Raw genomic sequence first — 20,356 nt, forward strand, 5'->3', positions numbered from 1 at the left:
TATTTTAAAATTATACTTTGTGTATACTGAATTATTGACTGACAGCAAAAATCAGACAACAACTATAGTTTTACTGACAGGGAAATGTAGTTAACAGTGATATTGAGCAGAAAGCTTATATATAACCAGTTTTGACAACTGCTAATAAAAGTTAAATGATCAGCATCGATTGATGAGATGAAAAGAACATCGGAGATCGGTATCGGATGTTAAAATCCTGATTTGAGCATCCCTAATATTCAAGTTGACTATGTTTCAAAAGCGAATGTTGATGACTGGTGGGCTGAGATCCTGTCACAAAATGGACAAAACACAGTGGATGGTAACATCTGAATATGAAGAAGACTTTGCTTCACTGTTTATATATTTATTTGTTAGTGGTTGAGCTGGAAAAAGGTAGCAGTTTGGTTCTTTTTAAGAGGGTTCAAATGTGAAAACTCCAGCAGTCTTTTTGTAGTTGAAAATTTGGAAAACATTACCATCATAATCGCAGCTCAAAATCGCAATATTTGTCAAAATAATCGCAATATTACTTTTTGTCCAAATCATGCAGCCCTAGTCTCGGATCCCTTGCCATGTGTTCTCCAACCTCATTATGCATTATAGGAGAAGACCAAGAGCTTTTATCTTGGCAAAGGAACATTGCACAAAGTATTGAATAAAAAGGGTGCCAATAATTGTGCCACACATACTGATTACAAAGTATAGTCAGGACAATATTGATGTAAGAAAAAGCACCATCATATAAATCTAGACAGGCCCCTTTTCCAGCAGCCATCACTCCAACACCTTATCCTTAAGGTAATCATGCTAAATTGCTAACTTGGTACTAGAAAATCACTTGCCATTATATCAAACACAGCTGAAAGCTATTTGGTTTGTTACATTAAGTTTAAAATTGTCTTTGTGTTTGTTTTTGAGTTGCCACAGTATGCAATAGACTGGCATGTCTTAAAGTCAATATTAGGTAAAAAAAATGGCAAAAAAGAAAAAGCTTTCTCTATAAAAAAAATAAAAAAGAGGATTGCCAAAAAAAAAAAGAGGATTTCATTCAAAGGTGTAAGCTACAGTCTTCAAAGACAAAGGACAACTGGCTCTAACAAGGACAGAAAGAGATGTGAAGGCCCAGATACAACTAAACAAGAGGATAAGTAAGTCTCTTGTTTAAGAAATAAATGCCTCACATGTCAGGGGTTAGAGTGGGCAAAGAAACAGACATTGGACAACAGATAATTGGAAAAGATTGTTATGGAACTTTATTTTGATAAAACTTGTGTTGTGTTGGCAATTGTTTGTGATCCATTTGAGGATATGTTTTAGTGAATATTTTAAATGAAATATCAAAGGGTGCCTTCTTTGCTCATATTTACCAAGGGTGCCAATATTTTTGTATGCATGTGTGTGTGTAGATCTGCGTATGCTGCAGAGAAAGTACGATACTTGCTACTGCCAGAACATACACAGGCATGGTGTGTTGAGCATGCTGCTGCAGCACAATTAGATTTTTTTTTTTAGATTGGGCCATATAGAGTTTCATATCTGAACTTAAATTCATCAATAAACTTAACAAGTTATTTCTCACCTGTATTTCTGTCAGAGGTGTACTGCTGGGGGTGTGGGTTTATTTGGCTGTCTGTTGGTCCACTAGTGTGGGGCACTGGGCCTGGGCAGGAGGTGGAGGGAGGGGGTAGGGGGGACGTGGATTCAGACTGGTAGCCCGAGGCATATCCACGGCTCTCTGAAGGTGAGGGCTGATAGGGGGAGCAGGGGCATGCCTGGTGTGATGTCTGGTATCCACTGGAGCTGCTGCTGTATTTGAGATCCAGATGGACGTGAGAGTTGGACCGGGAGGGTTCGGGGTATGCTGGGTGGCCGGCAGGCAGGGGATCGAAGTTGAATGCTGGTAAGTCTTGACTGTGGGGCCCGTACTGCGATATGGTGGCCCTTCTGTGCCAATATTCTGCTTCTCGTTCCCTCTCCCACTGTAGCTTTGCCTCTCTATCTCTGTCCCAGTGGAGTGGCATTTCTTGGCCCCGCCGCAGCCCCACCTCCCGGTCCCATAACTCCGGACCTCTCTGGATATCAGTCTCTCTACCACACCTCAACCCAGCATCCCGGTGAAGCTCTGATTCTATCTCCCAGTGTAGTCCATCTTCTCTGTCCAAACGGAGGGTGTGTAAATCTTCTCGCCGTAGGCAGCAATCCCGACATAGGCAGCCAGGCCTCACTAGGCCATCTAACATCATGACGTCATGGTAAGGACCAGAAGGTTTCGGGTGGTGTGGATGGTTGTGGTGATGATGGGGGTATGGAATGAACTCGTCAGACCTACAGAGCAGTCGCCCAGTTGGAGACAGACTACGCGGATTGGGGCTGATGTCTTGGGATGGATATGGGCACAAGTGACGTGATGGCCCCTCTGAGCAAGTGCGGTGAGGGTATGGCTGCGGGCCTTGTTGCCTGTCCCAGAGCAGGTCTGGAGGTGGCAGGGACTGGTGAGGATGAGCGCTGTGGTGTTGGCAAAGCCCAATGACCGACGCCATACCTGGAGAAGGAGCTCCAGTGTGTCCGTTAATGGTGGGAGGTCGATCAAGTAAATAGCCATTGGATAAGTGGAGTCCATCACATCCAGGCTCCACACAATGTTGAGATCGGTAGCCCATCCGACATGAACATGAACGGCCTAACCTCAGTGACTCAGTTCGTTCAGGGGGCAAGGAGTCACCGTCGTCCAAAATGGCCGTCTCTCGGTCACGATCCCTCACACTTCCGTCACCTTCAATTCCACCTAGGAGCCGCTCAAGTTCCTCCCTCTCTTGCTGAGTGGGCGGGGACGGTCGTGTTGGTTCATCGAGCCGGTCAGGTGGGACGGATGAGTGTCCAGAATCAGTGCTGACAGACAGAAGCTGACTAGGCCTCTCATCAGAGCTTCTTGCAGGGCTCCCATTGGTGGATGCTGAGCCTGCAGCACGTCGCTTTTTGACCTGTGCATACAGGCTGCCATCAAGAGGCCCTCTTGTGTGTGCAATATCTGGTGGGATGTAAGAAACATGGCTTTTGAGATGTCTCTTCAACAAAATGTATGTATAGTCTCCACTTTTGTAGCATTTTGCCCCTAAATTCTACTGCTAATGTTAGTCAAGATTTCTTGTGTCAAAATGTTTTTGCCATTTTCCACCCTCTCTTCGATACTCACAATGAAACATGTTATTTATGCTACTGTACCATAAAGACATCAATTTGTAAATTATGTATATTTCTTCACATGTGAAATGAGTAACAACACCCCTACCAAATTGCTGAATATTGAATAACCATTAATATATAAACATAGGTGTCTATGTTGGTTACAGCCCTGGCTTAGTTTCCATAAGCATTATGGGTGGACAGAAATGGGAGCATTGCATTTTGAACGTTAAGGCAGTCGCACACCGGATGAGAAGCGTCACGCTAAGCCACGCTTTTCAGGTGGCTGGTCCACTGCAGAGACACACAAAAGTTACGAAGGCTTTTGCACTTCTTCAAGAATTAACAAAGAAATGTTGATGAGTTTGCAGGTTAGTTTATTAAACTTGTTTAACAGCGCAATTTGTTCAATTTGAAATGGCAACGCTCAATATGCCATTTGTATTAAAGGGTTTCATTTAAGCTGTCAGAAATACTTGTAACTAAAAACACATTATGGAGGCTATGATACATATACACAATATAGCATCCAGTGATGGCAAGAGTAAATAATCTATGTCTTTTAATAATGATTTGAGTCAAATTTATTGGAAATCTATGGAGTCCATGAGCAGCAAACATTTGAGCAGCACCCGGAGTCGTTGCTGGGCAACGTCAACAGATACCCAGATGCAGCAGCATTTTGTAGTGCACTCCTGCATAGAAAACTATTGTTTAGAATTTTAGAATGCACCATGTCATCTTCCAGATGCATCCGGTATGCAACCGCTTTTAGAGTAGAGTCTATAGTACATCAAACTCCTTTATTTCAAATATGTCACATAATGCATGAATAAGTGCCAGTTGTGATTAAATGAAAGGATGGATAGATATACCCTCTAAGCTGTCCTGATGTCTCTGATTGAAGTTCTCATAAGAGTCCCAGCGCACCACAGGATCATTTGTTTTATAGTCCACACTGACAGCTGGATCATTCCTTTGGCTCGCTCTACCTAAATCACATACATGTACATAACAATTTGTGTTTTCTGGCTGTTTCTGGCAGTCCACGTCTGTTAGCTTTTAAGCCATCTACTGTATATGCTAGTGTACAACTGAAAGTTGACAAAATTCTTTGTATAAAGATACACAAAATGTACAGCCTTTCTCTTCTGGTAAAATGGAAAAAATATACTGATGACTCATCCTGCTCAGGAGCGTATACAAATGTTTGTTCAATAAAATGCTCTATAGAATAACAATTGCCCCTCCCCCTTAATTAAAAGCATCACCTGCTACTGACAAGCATTAAAAGGTAACAAATCACAGTTTGGCACATCTTCAACTAAGGTATTAGGTATATATTTTTTAAAAGTCCTTAGATATGTCCCACCCCAACTTCGCATTTCAAAAGAAAACACGAAAAAACAGGAAAGACAAGGAAAGTGCACATAAAACGATTTCATTGGGTGTTTACAACAGCAAATAAAACGTTGTACAGTAGTAACACATTTATTTGCTGGTTGAGGAAGATAAAAAAACGTTTCATCTTACCTTTGATCTTCTCTGGTCCAGACGAAAACACAAACTCCACTGTGGCATCAGTGGGGAATCTGTCATCTACAAAGAACAATTCAAAGTGTTAATCATTGGGAATACAGCAGACCACTTACAGCAAACAACATTTTCCATTAATAATGGTCCACAATTGCCATTCAATCAATCTTTTATGTTGTTTCACATTTTAAAAGCCAGAAACATTTATATAGAATCTAAAGGCCAACTCCATCCAACACGCAATATAAGAAATGTTCAGGAATTTTCTCAGAGTTTGTAAAAACTAAAGTTGCCTCCCATGCTCTTATGTTAAGCCCATAGAGAATTCATTATGACGGTAAACTCTGTATCTCATCTCAGTTATGCAGCTGTGGTCAGCAGGTGTTTCCCAGCGGGAATATGGGTGATAATTTACAGCACAGCTAAAAGAATACAGACCGACACAATAAAATAAAACCACATTATAAAACGTTCACTCACAGCTGATATCCCTTGATAATTTCAGATTCAAGTGGTCAGAATTACATCTACTGACAGACAGTACTGTTTTATTGTGAGAATATAGGCGTTTGGCATGTGACTCTTTGCATGTTCTACTATGAATGTACCTGAACAGGCTTCATCCAGTTCCCCTTTGCCGAACCACAACTGAGCTCCATGAATAGTGCAAGTATGGAACTGCAGTCGAAACACAGAGTCTCTCTCAGAAGCCTGAACACGCCTGTGATAACACTTTACCTACAGGAGAGAGAGACAGACAGAGAGAAAGAGAAAGAAAGAGAGAGAGAGAGCATAAAAGAATGAGACAGAGCAGGATAAAAGGAGATTAAAATTATGGAGAAGGTCTATAGATTTGACAATGGTAATATATCAGGGACAGTTCAAACAGATGCACATACCATGATGTCTCCTTTCAGCAGCAGTGCAGGCTCAATAGTGACTATCAGCCTTCTGCTCCCAGAGCCCTGCAAATCACTACAACACACACACACAGATTTAATAATGAATTCTTTAAATAAAACGAATAGTTCACCCAAAACGAAAAATTCTTCCATAATTTCCCTTTCAACATGTTGCTAAAAACACACATGACTTTCTTTCTTTAAATTGAGCTATTTTAATCGACTCACTAAATGCCAGAAGTGTAGACAAGTTGCATGGACTGATAGATCTTCAGGAAAGGGAAGAAACCTGTGAAATTGTAGGTGAAACGTGAGACATAGATTAGCTGAAAACTCCCTCTTAGTCTGTCCTCCACTGCATAAGATTAAAAACAAACTTGCAATGTGTGTGTATTTGTGCACCTCTCTGCAAGTGTGAGTGTGGTGGTTTTACTTAAATGAACATACACTCACACATCGAGATACACATCTCACATCCCAGTGAACTAACTGAGAGCTTATATATCAGTGACATCATAATGATGTCAGGGAAATATATAATGTAACCATTCACTCACCTCCATCTTCCTGGAAGTTGGGGATGGTAGGAATGAGGACCTGATGGAGGAAGAGAGGACTACTGTTCATTTTAATGGCCCCTGAGAGCAGACCACCAAAGTAATAGATATACCTGCAGTCAGACAGAGATACAGTAAATGAGTAAGAAGAACAGATATCAATGAAAACTAAACAAGTAAAAAATCTGAAACAATGTACCTATTCTGAGAGGGCTGGAGAGAGGAGGACACTTTATCTTCACAAAACTTCCTCATGGCCAATGTGCTGAGGGCCTGATCTGCTCTGTGTGCACAAATCCAGTTGAAGACATGTAAGAAACATCATCAAAGCCACATTCTTGCCTTAAAGTCGACATGAAAACAAAATAAACCCTTTTTACATTCAAAATAAATGTCCCTGGACTTACTGTGAAAGTTATTCTAAAGAGAAAAAAAAAAGTATTCTAACTTTAAACTTAAACTTACATAACCACGGTAACTTGGGAGGGGGAAAATACTATAAATCAATTTCATTAGATCTCTGTGGAAAACCAAATCTGATTGTCAATCACAGAATTCATGTGTCTCCTATCACTCCACAGTCTTTCTTCATTCAAAATAAAACAGGTAATTTAAACACAATTCAGCATTTCATGTCCATTTATAAACTGATTTGGTAAATGGACATAAAATAAGCAGGATAATATACAGTCAGCTGGTTATCACAAAAAAAAAAAAAAAAAAATGGTTGGATATCCTGATGGATCAACTAAAGTCTCGCCCATAATTCTTCTTGCTAAATATTATATTGGAAAAACAGTATGTCATATGCAAATCAAATGTATTGTAAATACCATTGCATGTAAAAGTACATTATCAACTGTAAATGTGGACAAATGGCCCAAATGGACTTACCCCGCTGATATCTTGCTGTAATGCATGTAAGCAGCAATAATAACTCCTGTCTTTCCTTTGTTGCCCTGAAAAACAATCAGTGCTAATAATCAATAAAAAAGCACAACAAATTGAATGTGTACTTAAAGTTTGTCTAACGTAGACAAGACGGTCACAAAGGTCTGGACCATCTGATATGTATCCTTCCAAAATCACTGATTTCATCTTTTAGCTTTCATGCTTTCACTCGTGTTTTACACATCTCATCTATACTACAAGCTCTGTAAATCATTCAGACCTCCTCTTGGGTCTGACTTCATTTTTATTGTCATCTGTGGTGACTCTGCAGGGTGGTCTTTAGGGTCATGTTAGCACAATTTAGTGCTCTGTCATTGCCTGTGACCCTGACATGAACTGTCTAAAGACAGCAATGAATGCTGACCTTGCAGTGCAGAACAACTACATGCTGGGGGTTGGAGTTCAGCCAATTCTCCATGGCCTTGCACACGGCACAGATCTTATCCAGTGGAGGAGCGTGCATGTCTGGCCAGCCGAATTCATGAACCTGAGAGATAAAGAGAGAGACAAAGTTGAGAACACAGAACCAATTTTAATCTTGGGCACTTAAATCAGGCCTTTAAAGTTTAACCATAAAGCATCATAAAAATTAGTCCCTACCTTTGGGGTTAATCGAGTGATGTCATGTCTTCTCTCGGACAGATTGAATAACTGCAGAAGGGAAATGGACCGGAACAATGAAAATGCCACTGACACAAGCAAATGACTATGCTTCTTGTTTGCTAACTTAGGCAGACATAAAAATACACACAGGGAGGAATTCTCAAAGAATGAATTGTGGCTGCTGATAGCATTGTTTATTTGGACATGCTGTCTGCATTGTCTTTTGCACCCAGTTAACTTAAGGAATTATGTAAATCAGGAAACGGCACAAACGTAAATTAGCATGACGCAATTTCCTAGTTTGCGGGTTGGTTCGTTGGTTGTTTCAAATTCTGTTTTACATCTGCTTTCTGCAGTGGTATTAGCACAATAGCATTAACCAGGCAAAAAGCGCTAACTTTGTGGTGAAAATAATTACAACTACATCATTTAGATATGCATGGTGAGGCACAATACCAGCATAGAGAGAGACTGGTTAAACTGGATTGCTGGTGGTTAGTGAATAAGATGCTGGTTATTGCTCTGAAATACTACACACAAAAGTTGCACAACTGTTTCGTGAACTCGCTCCACAGTGTTGTGATCACTGTTGAGTCACATACCAAAAACTTGTCCTGGTGTTTGGATTTGAGCATGGCCACCACTTCTCTGAGATTGAGATGGTACCGCTGCTCTTCCAGCAGAGGGGGGAAAAACACAGAGATGATCCGCTCTGTGATGTAGGTGAGGTCGAAATCATAGTGCCTCTCCATCACTCTGTCCATTACCCGGTCCACACCGAAGCTCCTGAGAGAGAAACAGAAAAAAAAAAAAAAAAAAAGAGTACACTTGACAACCCTGTTGAATTGTTTTTATTCCAGTGTTGATTTATTTCCTATTGAAATAGGAAATTGAGGTGGGACACTTCAAAAAGTCTCTTGTTTTGAAAAAAGAAACAAAACAAAAAACAAATAGCCTTTCATTTACATTTTTGCCATGAATCATGATTGGCTGTTTTTATTGAATACAAATTTGTATATACCCATGAGTGCAAGAACGCTTTCCCAGAATATATGCCAATAAAAGTTGGCCTAAAAGCTGGTAGATATAAGAAAAAGTCACAAAAGTTTTTGATTACAATGTTTGAGTTGCTTTTTGGACCATGGACGCTGGTCCAAGGTGGTCTATCAGGTCTAACCAACTAGGCTAAGATGGTGTTCCAGCCAGTAAACCAGCTTTGACCACATTGGACCAGCCAGACACCATGTTAAAACTGCTACCATCAGAAACAGGTTTTTGTTGGATTTTCCACATCAATGGCTCTCAAACAAAAGTTCTTCAAAGCAAAACCACAAAACTTATGCTTATCACATGAGATTCACTTGAAAGTCACTTCAGTGGATAATTCGTGTTTGTCCTGAGAGTTTCCTTTGGTTGGATGCAGCTGAACTGACCATTCGCCCTGAAACATGCTTGAGTTATGAGCCCTCTGCTATTCACCACACTGCAGCCAAAGTGGATTTTTGACTTTTCACATCAAATCCAAAGGGAATAAAACCCTGCTGAGATGAGGTAATTTATTTGAGCTAAATACAGATTATCAGTCTCACTCTTGCATCAGGCACTGAACTTCATACATTGAGATTTAATGCTTTAAAAACTCAGGACTTACCTCGGGAGAGTGTTTCTCTGTTTGGTGTAGGTCAGACACTTGGTCGAGCCCTGTAAAAAAGACAAAGTATGACTATGCCATTGTGTTTGAACACAAAAAATACCCTCTTTCATTTTATTCTTGATTTCGGTCTTACTCTTAAGCAGATGCACTATTGAAATAGATGAATGCCACTGCAAGAAATAAATTGCTGTCTACAACCCAACAGCAAAAGAAAATAAAGAAAAGAACACAACTGTGGCAGGGTGGAGGGCGGGGCCGGGTCGTGATTCTACACACCCGGTCCCTTATCAGGCTAATTAAGCCTCCGAGAGGGATAAAGGCCGACTGCGGAGGATGGTGCGGGAGAGAGAGATTGTTTATGGACATGTCCGTCATGTGTGTGTTGTTGTCTTTTGTTTAAGTTTATAATTAAAATATAATTTATATTGCCAAGCCGGTTCTCGCCTCCTTTCCATTGAACTACGTTACACTGGTGTCAAAACCCGGGAAGGAGGAGGGATACCCGTCGTGGAGTCCTCGACACTGCTGTCCACCCGGGGGAGCGGCGCTGCCATCCACTGGGGGAGGGAGTAGCCCGACCGCACGGACGCGGTGAACGGCCGCCGTCCGCGAGGCGAGTGGACCGCCTGGAGCGATGGAGCCGCTGCCAGGGGCAGAGAAGTTCCCTGCCATCCCCCAGAAATGCGGAGGGGTCGAGAGAACACCGCCATCCGCGAGGGGAGGAGGGAAGTGACTGCCCGACCACCTGGAGCGGTAGGGCCGCTGCCAGGGGCGAAGAGTGACCCCAGGAGTCGCCGTGAACATGGAGGGGCATTCTTTCCGCCAGGGGTCGTGGGTCTGACTCCGGTCCGCCCGGGGAGGAGCGGCTGTCGTCCGCCTGTGAGGGTGGAGGAGTGATCGAGGACCATGCGACGGTGTATCAGAGAACTCTCTCTCTCTCTCTCTCTCTCTCTCTCACTGCCACTCCGCATTGGCCTTTTCTCTCTCATTTAAATTTTACAGTGTTTTTGGGGGGGTACTACACTGTCACAGGAAGTGACCCCCCCTATTTAATTATTTCTGTTTCCCTCCCCTTGTCCCCTCCCTCATCCAGGTAGACGGGGATGACCTGCCAGCAGACGGGGCGAAAGGCACCTCAGATGATTATCAAAACACCTTCAAACAACAATACAAGTCCACTGATGTGTCCATGTGTGAGTCCACAAGTCCACTGATGTGTCCATGTGTGAGTGTTTGTGAATATGTGTGTGTGAGAAAGAGATAATGAGAAGGGAAATTCCTTACCAGATGCTGAATGTTCCTAGAGGAGGATGCTCCCCTCCGCTACAACAGATGATAGGACAGATATGAGATCATAAACAACAACACACAAATTTGCCCAATTTTGGCATATTTTTTTATTTCAACAGACTAGGAACAAAAACATAAAGCACACTAATTAAATTACATCACACACTGACTGACTTAAAAACTAGTTAGATGCTCAAAATGCTGTGTAGGTACACAATCAATTTCTAATTCAAATAATTCAAATGATAACGAATAATTCCAAATATATAAGAGCAGAACCTGTACCTACAGCTTTTCAAACACAAGGGATGGCAGAACAAAAGACTGCAATGTCACATTTTTGCTACCAGGTGAAAAAGTTGGAGAGTGAGTATGTGAGTAAGCCAGTGAGTGGGTAATAGAGCCTGCTTGTAAGAACTAAAGAATACATTTTAAAGATGGTGAAATGGATTGAGCCGTTGAAATGATTGTCAGAAATTAACATTTTACTTTAATTAAAGGGATAATTCTCCCCAAAAAAATTAAATTCCCTCATCATCAACTCACCCTTAAATAATTGATTGGCAAACTATTCCATTAACCCTCATGTTGTGTTCCAGTCATTTTGACCCGAAGAGCCAAAGATTTTTTGCCTGAAAATGCTAATTAATATTATCCTATTGGATGGAAACTTACTGACTTTTCTCACAGAGGGAATCTCAACTTCCCCCAGAAACTTTTTATAATTTTTTTTTTATTTTACATTTTGGGGGGTGGGGTTACCTTGTTACACTTTTGGTGTTCCTGGTCAAAAATGACCAGTCAATAAAAATTCCTTATAAATCTCTCATTATACGATATTATCACCAAATATTGGATTAGATCTTTGTCAACTTGTTTTCTTTCAATTAGCACAGGTTTTGTATTTATTTTTGGAACTTATTGATTGTAGACCTCATTGACCTGAGCTTATGCACCTCCAGTGCACCACTAATGTGATAAATATTACAGAATGTTTTCAGATTTTATTTCATGTTGCCAAAATTATCCACAAATAATGCTTTTTCACTCAAAAATGGAGGTGCATAAGCTCAGGTCAATGAGGTCTACAATCAATAAGTTCCAAAAATAAATACAAAACCTGTGCTAATTGAAAGAAAACAAGTGGACAAAAAGATCTAACACAATATTTGGTGATAATATATTCATAATGAGAGATCTATAAGCAATTTTTAATTAGTAAGCCATTTTTGACTGCGAACACCAAATAAGGTAAAAAAAATGTAACAGCACAAGTGTTAAAGGAATTTTTTTCATCAGTTTTTTTTAATTCCTTCAACTTAATCATTTAATTGAAATAATGACTATTTTTAATTTAAGATAGGCCTAGAATAGAATGTTGTGCAATGTAAAAAATGCTTAGATTAAAATTAAATAACATATAAAACAATAGGAATTTTATGCCACCATAATTTCAATATATGGGGCATTTTTCCACATTTGGTGGCATTTTTGTCCCAAGCCCTGGTTAACTGCTGATCGAAACACATGGAATATATCCAAACTGGTAGAAATAAAGCAGATGGTGGGATGAAGAGAGAGAGCAAGATAGTCACTCTCAGAGTCACTCACCAGTTCGGAGGGTTGTGCCGGGATGCAGGCTGTGTTGATCTGAAAAAGAGGAAAGAAACATGACTCAAACACGAATTCTGCATCACCTCCACCATCCAAAACGCACTCGCTAACGATCCTCTCGTCTATCCGTTCCTCCCCAGGATGAGGGTAAGGAGTGGTGAGGCAGGATCTGTCGGGATGTGGTGAAGGAAAAACTTCCCCAAAGCAACAGATAAGAAAACTATCTGATGATAACAACTACTTAGACTGGAGAGAGAGGGGGTGGGTGGGTTGGCAATGGGCAATAACCACACAGAAATAAAACCCTGCTAAAACCAGTCTGAGCTGGTTTGCTGGCCATAGCTGATTTAAGCTGATCTTAGGTGGTTTAAGATGGTCTTCCAGGCTGACCAGCTGAAAAGAGCCTAAAAAAACCTCTAAAAACCAACTAACTGGTCAGTCTGTCCATTGAGACCAGCTATCTCTTTTTTTTTTTTTTCACAAGGGAAATGCACAAATACCTCTTGGATTATTTAAAAAACACAACAAAATAAATTGTGGTATGCACATCACACACCATGTTTACATGTTTTGTCTAATAATTGTGTGTGTGCTGACAGTCATGCTTACGTAACATGAAGCCCCCCGGCACATCCGTTCCCCTGCCCAGTCCTGCGCTGTTTGTTTGGCCACAGGAAAAGGGCTGAGGCAGGAGAACTCACTCTGAACCAGAGACATTACACTCAGCCTTGACCTATGACTGTGTGTTTGTGTGAGTCAGACAGAGATAGAGAGTTATTAAAAGATGTATGTTTTTGTTCAACAACTCAATGAAACATAACTTATGAGGCACTGGAGGAAGGAGGATGCCTATTTGTGGTGGTACCATATTGTATGTTTCTCTCTGTGTGTGTGTGTATCTCCTTGAGGGTGTGATTAGATGTGAATAGTTAGAGATCAATGATTGACAGCATAGATAATCCACTGACAATGGCTCCAATTAAATTATGGTATGTTCTATATAGCATACTACAATACCACACTGTAAAAATGTTAACCTAAAAATGTGCTTAATGTAGTCACATCTAAATGAACTGGTTTGTTCAAGCCAAAACTAATATTTAACATCACTTAATTAACTTGAATTCATAAGGTCACATCAACAAAACTAATTTTAATGGTTAGAACATGTAGAAATCGCTATTATTGGAACAACTGCAGTTAACCACTTTTTAATTTGTACTATTTCTGTTTGCTGAAATGTGCAGTATACAACTAAAGTACACTGGCTGTGTTGCAACGCTACTGACCCACTGCACCATTTCCAGTGGAAAATGGCATAATGGCAATTTTTAATCCCCTTTTTTATTTGATCAGACTGTAAAACATTTTTACACTAAACTTAAAAAAGGAGTAATTATCGTTTAAAACGAAATTCGAGAAAATATGATTGGTGTGGGTGAAAAAGAGATCATTATTATTATAAAAAAAAGGCAATCTGCACTTTAACTTTCTTCTTGTGTTTTGGTACCCATTGACTTGCATTGCGATGACCTACAGAGCTAATGTATTCTAAAAATCTTTGCTTGTGTTCAGCAAAAGAAAGAAAGTAATACACATCTGGGATGGCATGAGGGTGAGGAAATTAAGAGAGAATTAAATTTTTTGTGTGAAAATTATGCCACTCACATGTAACATGATGACAACAATGTTTATCATTGCAAACCCACACTGTTTACCATACTATTTCTAAAAGTAAGCAGTATCCAGTGAGTCCTGTGTAGTACGTACACTGTATTCTATTCCAAATATTGCATGTGTGTTTGTTCACATGGTTGTTTTGTATGTGGCTAGGTGGGATCCCATTATGATATCAAGTTTCCTCTTTTATTAGCTTAAAATCTGCTCTCACATTTGAAGATAGTGAACGATTGAAGACAGAACGCAATGATAATAGTGAGGATAATATTTCACCCCAGTGTTGTTTAGCTCTAAAAGAAAAAGACATTCTTCCCATGGTACATTGTACAAGCTCTCCCATGTAGAACATGCTGCTGATGCACAATTACACATAAATACATACAATCCTCATGCTGCAGATCTAGACATGTGAAAATGGGGTGGAGGAGGGTTACTGGGAGAAAACTCATAGCACGCTGCAGAGAAACCGCCTTACCTGCCAACAAATGAGGCAATTTAAATGTTAGACACGCAAGTTGATTAGCTTACAGATTACATGTCAAAGGACCTATCATCTTTAGCCATAGAGTATACAAGCCGATTGTCAAACAGATTACATGCTTAAAGGACCTATCAGCATGCACCATATAAAGTTCAATACTGTACTTTACAGCAATAAAGTAGCCTTCAGAATCTTTAGTGGTGCTTGCTAAAACTAACATGACTATTACTGTTAATCAAGGATGAAACCAAATATATAAGATTGTGGGTGGGGGGAGTGGTCGAAGGGGGACAAAATGTACAATTTTGAACAAATCCATCACCCCACACCATTTGCTACAGACATGAATGAAATCTCAAATGTTGTTGTTCCCTGAAGAGAGTTGTGCTTTTATTTTTCTAAGCCACTGGCATTAAAATTATGCAAATAAAATCTCACAGACCATCTATTGATTAGAATAACATAGAGAGGCCCTAAATGTCCCTTTGTGCATGTGTGTGAATGCGTTGCGAGATGGAGATGTATGTAAAGATAAAACATGGACAGAGAGAGGAACTGTAAATCAGAAGGTGTAACATATATGATGGTGAGAAAGATATGTAACAAGGAGTGATATTGATATCAGTGGACAAATATATGAAGGGTAGTGATGGACATGAGTGGAAAGGAAATGGAGGAAGGAGAGAGGGGGAGAGAGAGATAGAAGGATGTCAGAGCAATGTAGGAAGTGTGGGAGGAGAACGAGGGCGGACAGGGGTTCGGCTGTAAACAGTGTAATTATTGTGATTAGTCTGAGCAGAATGAAAGACCCTCAGGAGGGGAAGACACCAACTTTTCCACACTTTAACTACTTACTGACAGAAAACAGCCCTTAATGGAGTATTTTATAATGATTGTTCATAATACTAAAAACAGAATGAATGGCATACTTTTATTAATTATTATAAAGTCAATATTGGATGACAGCTTGGGACTAAAATGCTAAATGCTTGGGATTTTTTTCAGCCATGGGTAATGGCATATTCTGGGTTCAATACAAGTTAAGCTCAATCGACACCATTTTAGCATAATGTTGATTGCAGCAAAAATTTATTTAGACTCGTCCCCCTTAAAAAAAACAAAAAACTGGGTTACAGTGAGGCACTTACAGTGGAAGTGAAAGTGGGTAATTTTTGGAGGGTTTAAAGGCAAAAATGTGTATCTTATAATTCTATAAAAGCACATAATTCTTCTGTTAAACCTCATGTATTATTTGAGCTGTAACTTTGTTTAAATCATCGTTTTTACAGTCATTTTAGGGTTTGTTGACATTACATTGTCATGGAAATTAAGTTGTGAAATTGGCTATAACTTTACACAGAAAAGGTTAGTAAGTGATTTTATCACACAAAAAATCACGTTTGCATGCATATTGTTAATATCTTGTGGCTATACTTTTGATAGTGAGTATTTTAATGTTTACGAAGTGCCTCACTGGAACCAAGATTTTCCCTTTATTTTAAGAAAAGGAGGGGCAAGTTAAAATACATATTTGTGGTAATCAATATGCCACAAATGCTGTCGATTGAGTTTAATTGTATTGAACTCGGAATAAACCTTTAAATACTTATTGGATTAGTATGAATCATTTCCTTGATGGGAGATTAGGGGATCTGTTTGCATGGGATGTTATGTTTTTTACCATTACATTTTTGTTTATGTTTTGTTAGCTGATTCAACAATTGCCTTGGACTTTACTTTGACACCTATCAGCGAATATGCTGCATCAATCAGCAATAAAAGTAGGATATACAGTACAAATATCCTATTTGAAAATGTATTTGTTGTATGATTAATACTGTAACCAAAAGGTTGTGGGGTTATAGGGGTTATCCTGTTAAAGTGAGTATGATTCGGCAGGCAATGTGATCTCAATATGGCGACCACCATGTTGTAGAATACAGCTTTTTCTAGGTCACTGATATGATTGGACTCTCGTGTGTTTGTACATAATTTATTTGTCAAAATGTTGGAATTATATATTTTTTGTTTAACTTGTGCACCACTAGTGGCACAAAAGAGAATTACACATTTAAAAAAGGTAGTCCTGTCCCAAACTCAAGCCATTGGTTGATCTAATGTTGCTATGTTGAGCCACTCAAACAAACAAAACACAATTTCATTGGGTGCTACAAGAGGTGCAAAAATTACCCACTTTGACTTTAAGATGAATGAGGGATTATGGCCTTACAGGATATGTGGAGTTAAATCAAAATTACCCCTTTGGGGCCAGAGTCAAAACAGATCCTTCCAATGCCTATATAAACCACAGCCAGCATGGACAAGTGCTGACAGATGGGTCGGAGCAATTGCATATAGATATACACAGACATAAACACAAGTAAACACAAAAAGAAAAGCATTCCTTTGAAGGCAATCATACAAAAGCATCTCTATCAGTGGTTGTACTCTGGTGGGTGGCAACCCAGAAATGTGACAGAAGGTCTGAAAGGTCTGTTCTGATAATGGCGCAGACAGCAGGGCAACAATAGTGCTAAATGCAAATATTAAAATGTAACTATAGCAATAATAAACAAGCATAGTTAGAATACCAAAATAGGAAAGAAAATATGACCCAGACAACATTAAATATGGGTAACTTTTGGGACTGTGTCGTCACAATGTAATGTAAATTCTGGGCCCTGAAGCAAAATCAGCTGAGGACCACTGACCAAAATAACATGCACAAAAGTGTTAACATAAAGGTCATCATGCACAACCTGAACATCATTTTAACTATTAGAAATTAGCACATACTTCAATTACTGATGCAGGAATCAGAGGTGTCAAGCAAAGCTATTTTTAAGCACTGACGTCTGCATGTCCCCTAAAAACACTGTCCTCCTCCCTTCACTGTAAACAAACTCTCAGCTTTGAGCAGATCTCATGGGAGAGACTGAGAATAGAGAGGTTGGCTGATTGCATCTTTTTATTTGGATTGATTGCCTAAATGGAGATCCATAACTGAGATACTTTCCAAACACTTGCAGACAAGATGTATACAGAGAACATTTTTTGCTGTAATCATCCTCTAATTAGCTCTCTCTCTTTCTCCTTTGGCCTCTATAATAGCAGTTTCTGTATTATATCACCCCTTTCACTGTCTTGTTGCCAAACTAAACAGGAATTGCAAATATCCAGAGATAAGCAATCAATCAAGGATGAAAAAGTCAAGATAGATAAACAGAAGTAAATGTATTCCATCCAAATAAAACCAAAACCAAACAAATAAACAGTATATAATCATCAGATATCAGCAGTGGAAAAATCCCATGGCTTCTTTACTTCGAGAGAACTGCATGCCACTGTTGGTATGATCCTCTGTGTTTATAAAGTCATTTATGGTTACTATAAATGTGAAGACAAGGACATATTGGATGATGTACTTAAATTATAGAAATCTTTCATGACTTGAAAGTCATGCATATGGACAGCATTCCACAGGGAGCAGAGCATGTGGTGCCAATTACACAGATGACAAAATCCAACAACTGATGCCAACTGCTTGGCATTATGTGGAGAAAGGAAAGATTTATTTGAAACATCTTCGAGCAGAACAAAATCAGAAGGTCCGTCAGAAAAAACAGCGCAATTTTCGTAACAGATTATTGTAATCTGTGAAGAAAAAATCTGTCTGATTCTAACACAAACCCTTTTCACGCCTTGTCAAATCCATCTATTAGCACATTTGTGTGCCAAGAAGTGTGTGCGTTTTTCAATGATAAAAATAATTTCTCCCATTCTAGCTTAATATGCAGAGACAAAGGATATCTACATGGAGCTGTTCACATCGAACTCGCTTTTGTTTCACTTTAGATGTTCCTCTGTCACCAGGGAGGTTTCCTAGCAACCCAAATTGATAAACAATGCTGCAACACTAGCATTAGTGCCACAGGTGTACAATCATCAAAAGAGAGCACAATTTACCATGATTGTGAACACCTGTCTCTGCAAACGTTTGTTAAACAAGCTTTAATATCATGTAATGTAGGAACTTTGATTCATTAATTGAAATTATTTAATAAATGTGAATGTTTATCAACAACTTTCTAGTTCTCCCTAGGTCCCGTCATTTTTATGTGATTTCACGCACCAGTATCTCGGCCAAATCAGAGTTGAAGTTCCAAGTTGGAACCTTGACTTCAAGTGGCGTTCCATTGCACTTTTCCTAGTAGGAAGTTGGAAATTCTGACTTTCTGAGTTGAATGGAATGCAGCATAATTTCTACAAGGAATTCATGTCAAAATGCTAATTGGCTGATGACATCACTAGAAATGATTCTGAACTTCAAAATAAATCAGGCAACGGTAAAACATCTACGATACTGTGGCAGGGCGGAGGGTCGGGCCGGGTCGTGATTCTGCACACCCGGCCCCTAATCAGGCTAATCAAGCCTGAGAGAGGGATAAAGGCCGACTGGACACTGCAGTGGGACAGAGAGAGAGATTTACAGACAGCTGTCCGACATCTTTGTGTGTTTGTCTTTTTGTATAAGTTTTATATTTAAATATTATTTATATCGTCAAGCCGGTTCTCGCCTCCTCCTTTCCATTAATCCTTTTACAGATACTCTAATCAAATATTAGCCATATATGTTGCTTAAAAAAAGTACTTTTGAATGTCCTTCGACAGAGAAAGATGCTTTTTGGAAAAGGACTAACAGGGCCAGGGTATGCTATCAAAACATTGCTCTATTTTTTGAGCATCCTGACCAACCTGTTTTAGAAACATTGGCTCAATCAGCGGGCAGGACTCTCTGTTCAACTAATAATAGATAAAAGGAGTGTTCGAAAAACCTGTTTGAAAACTTCAGCAATTCTGATTAGTTCCCTTAAGAGGCACTGAAATAACACACTTTACCTCTATCTAACACCATGCATGTTTGTTTCCATTATGAATCATCAGTGTTATCTACTTAAACTGTTTAAACAGCATTTGCCAACACATCAGCCATAGCTTCAGGCTTTCCATACCAGAGATGCTGTAAGGGTCATGTTTCAATTTCTCAATGGAGAAAACTGATCTCCAAAAATGCCATTATAAACCGTACTTTAATCTCATAAGTGGAACACAGGAAAACCCCATGTTTTGACATTTCTACAGCTTTGGTCGAAAGGTAATGCATCAGTAACAGCGTCACTGACTGCAGCAGCAACTGGTTCCATGATGGTTTTACACTCTGTTAGTTCTGTAAATGTAACTCTGTTTGGGAGCATAAAGATTTGCAAAAAAGCCTGGACAGAGTTAGGGAGGCCAATGGTTAAGCCAGTGGATAACATTTTTTTTTAGGTCACTCTCCCTTAGAAACAAGAACAATGTTTGCGCTATACTATACTATAGTATACTATACTATACTATGACAACAAAATTAAAAGTTACACTTTTTTGACACACAATGGCAGCATTGTTCTGTTATTTTATGCTTTGTATACATTAAAAATACATTAAACATTTTAATTATGCCTATATACTTTAAATAAATACGAAAAAAGAATAAAGATTTATACTGCTATATGACAAACTGCTGGACACATTTTACATTGGATTGATATTTTTTTTTATAAAAACTAATAATTGCAAGAATGCATTCCTGTGAATGGAAATCTGCCCCAGCAGTATCTATAAAAGCATTTTTAAACTCCAGAAAACTTCCAGTAATAATAAATTACTGTGATTGGTCCATCCTGGCCAGCGCTGAGAAAAGTATCAGGTACCACGTGACAGTGCCATCTTCGTGCTGTTTCAGAAGCGAATCTTTGGACAAATATTTACCCCTGATTAATGATACTGAAAAACTCTAATAACCCCTGAAATAAAAATGGACCTAATACCAAAGCCGTCAAGCGGTGTCTCTGGGTACGTG

The 20,356-nt window shown here is 39.4% G+C and overlaps 1 protein-coding gene across 3 annotated transcripts in view; it reads right to left on the reverse strand.

Moving 5' to 3' along the window:
- The window catches only part of LOC127628498 (tensin-2-like), a 72,281-nt gene that overhangs the window by 18,364 nt on the left and 33,561 nt on the right, over positions 1-20,356 (reverse strand). For all 3 annotated transcript variants that reach the window (XM_052105279.1, XM_052105278.1, XM_052105280.1), the window contains exons 4-18: positions 12,291-12,329; positions 10,674-10,712; positions 9,387-9,436; positions 8,338-8,521; positions 7,733-7,783; positions 7,497-7,619; positions 7,076-7,140; positions 6,381-6,464; positions 6,182-6,294; positions 5,853-5,913; positions 5,622-5,697; positions 5,331-5,460; positions 4,720-4,785; positions 4,062-4,178; positions 1,583-3,031 (exon numbers count right to left, since the gene is read on the reverse strand). In XM_052105279.1, coding sequence (XP_051961239.1) covers positions 1,583-3,031; positions 4,062-4,178; positions 4,720-4,785; positions 5,331-5,460; positions 5,622-5,697; positions 5,853-5,913; positions 6,182-6,294; positions 6,381-6,464; positions 7,076-7,140; positions 7,497-7,619; positions 7,733-7,783; positions 8,338-8,521; positions 9,387-9,436; positions 10,674-10,712; positions 12,291-12,329 — 2,647 coding nt within the window. The remainder of the gene's footprint in view (positions 1-1,582; positions 3,032-4,061; positions 4,179-4,719; positions 4,786-5,330; positions 5,461-5,621; positions 5,698-5,852; positions 5,914-6,181; positions 6,295-6,380; positions 6,465-7,075; positions 7,141-7,496; positions 7,620-7,732; positions 7,784-8,337; positions 8,522-9,386; positions 9,437-10,673; positions 10,713-12,290; positions 12,330-20,356) is intronic.

The sequence above is a fragment of the Xyrauchen texanus genome, chromosome 35 (assembly GCF_025860055.1).
Source record: "Xyrauchen texanus isolate HMW12.3.18 chromosome 35, RBS_HiC_50CHRs, whole genome shotgun sequence".
In the NCBI taxonomy this organism is placed as follows: Eukaryota; Metazoa; Chordata; class Actinopteri; order Cypriniformes; family Catostomidae; genus Xyrauchen; species Xyrauchen texanus.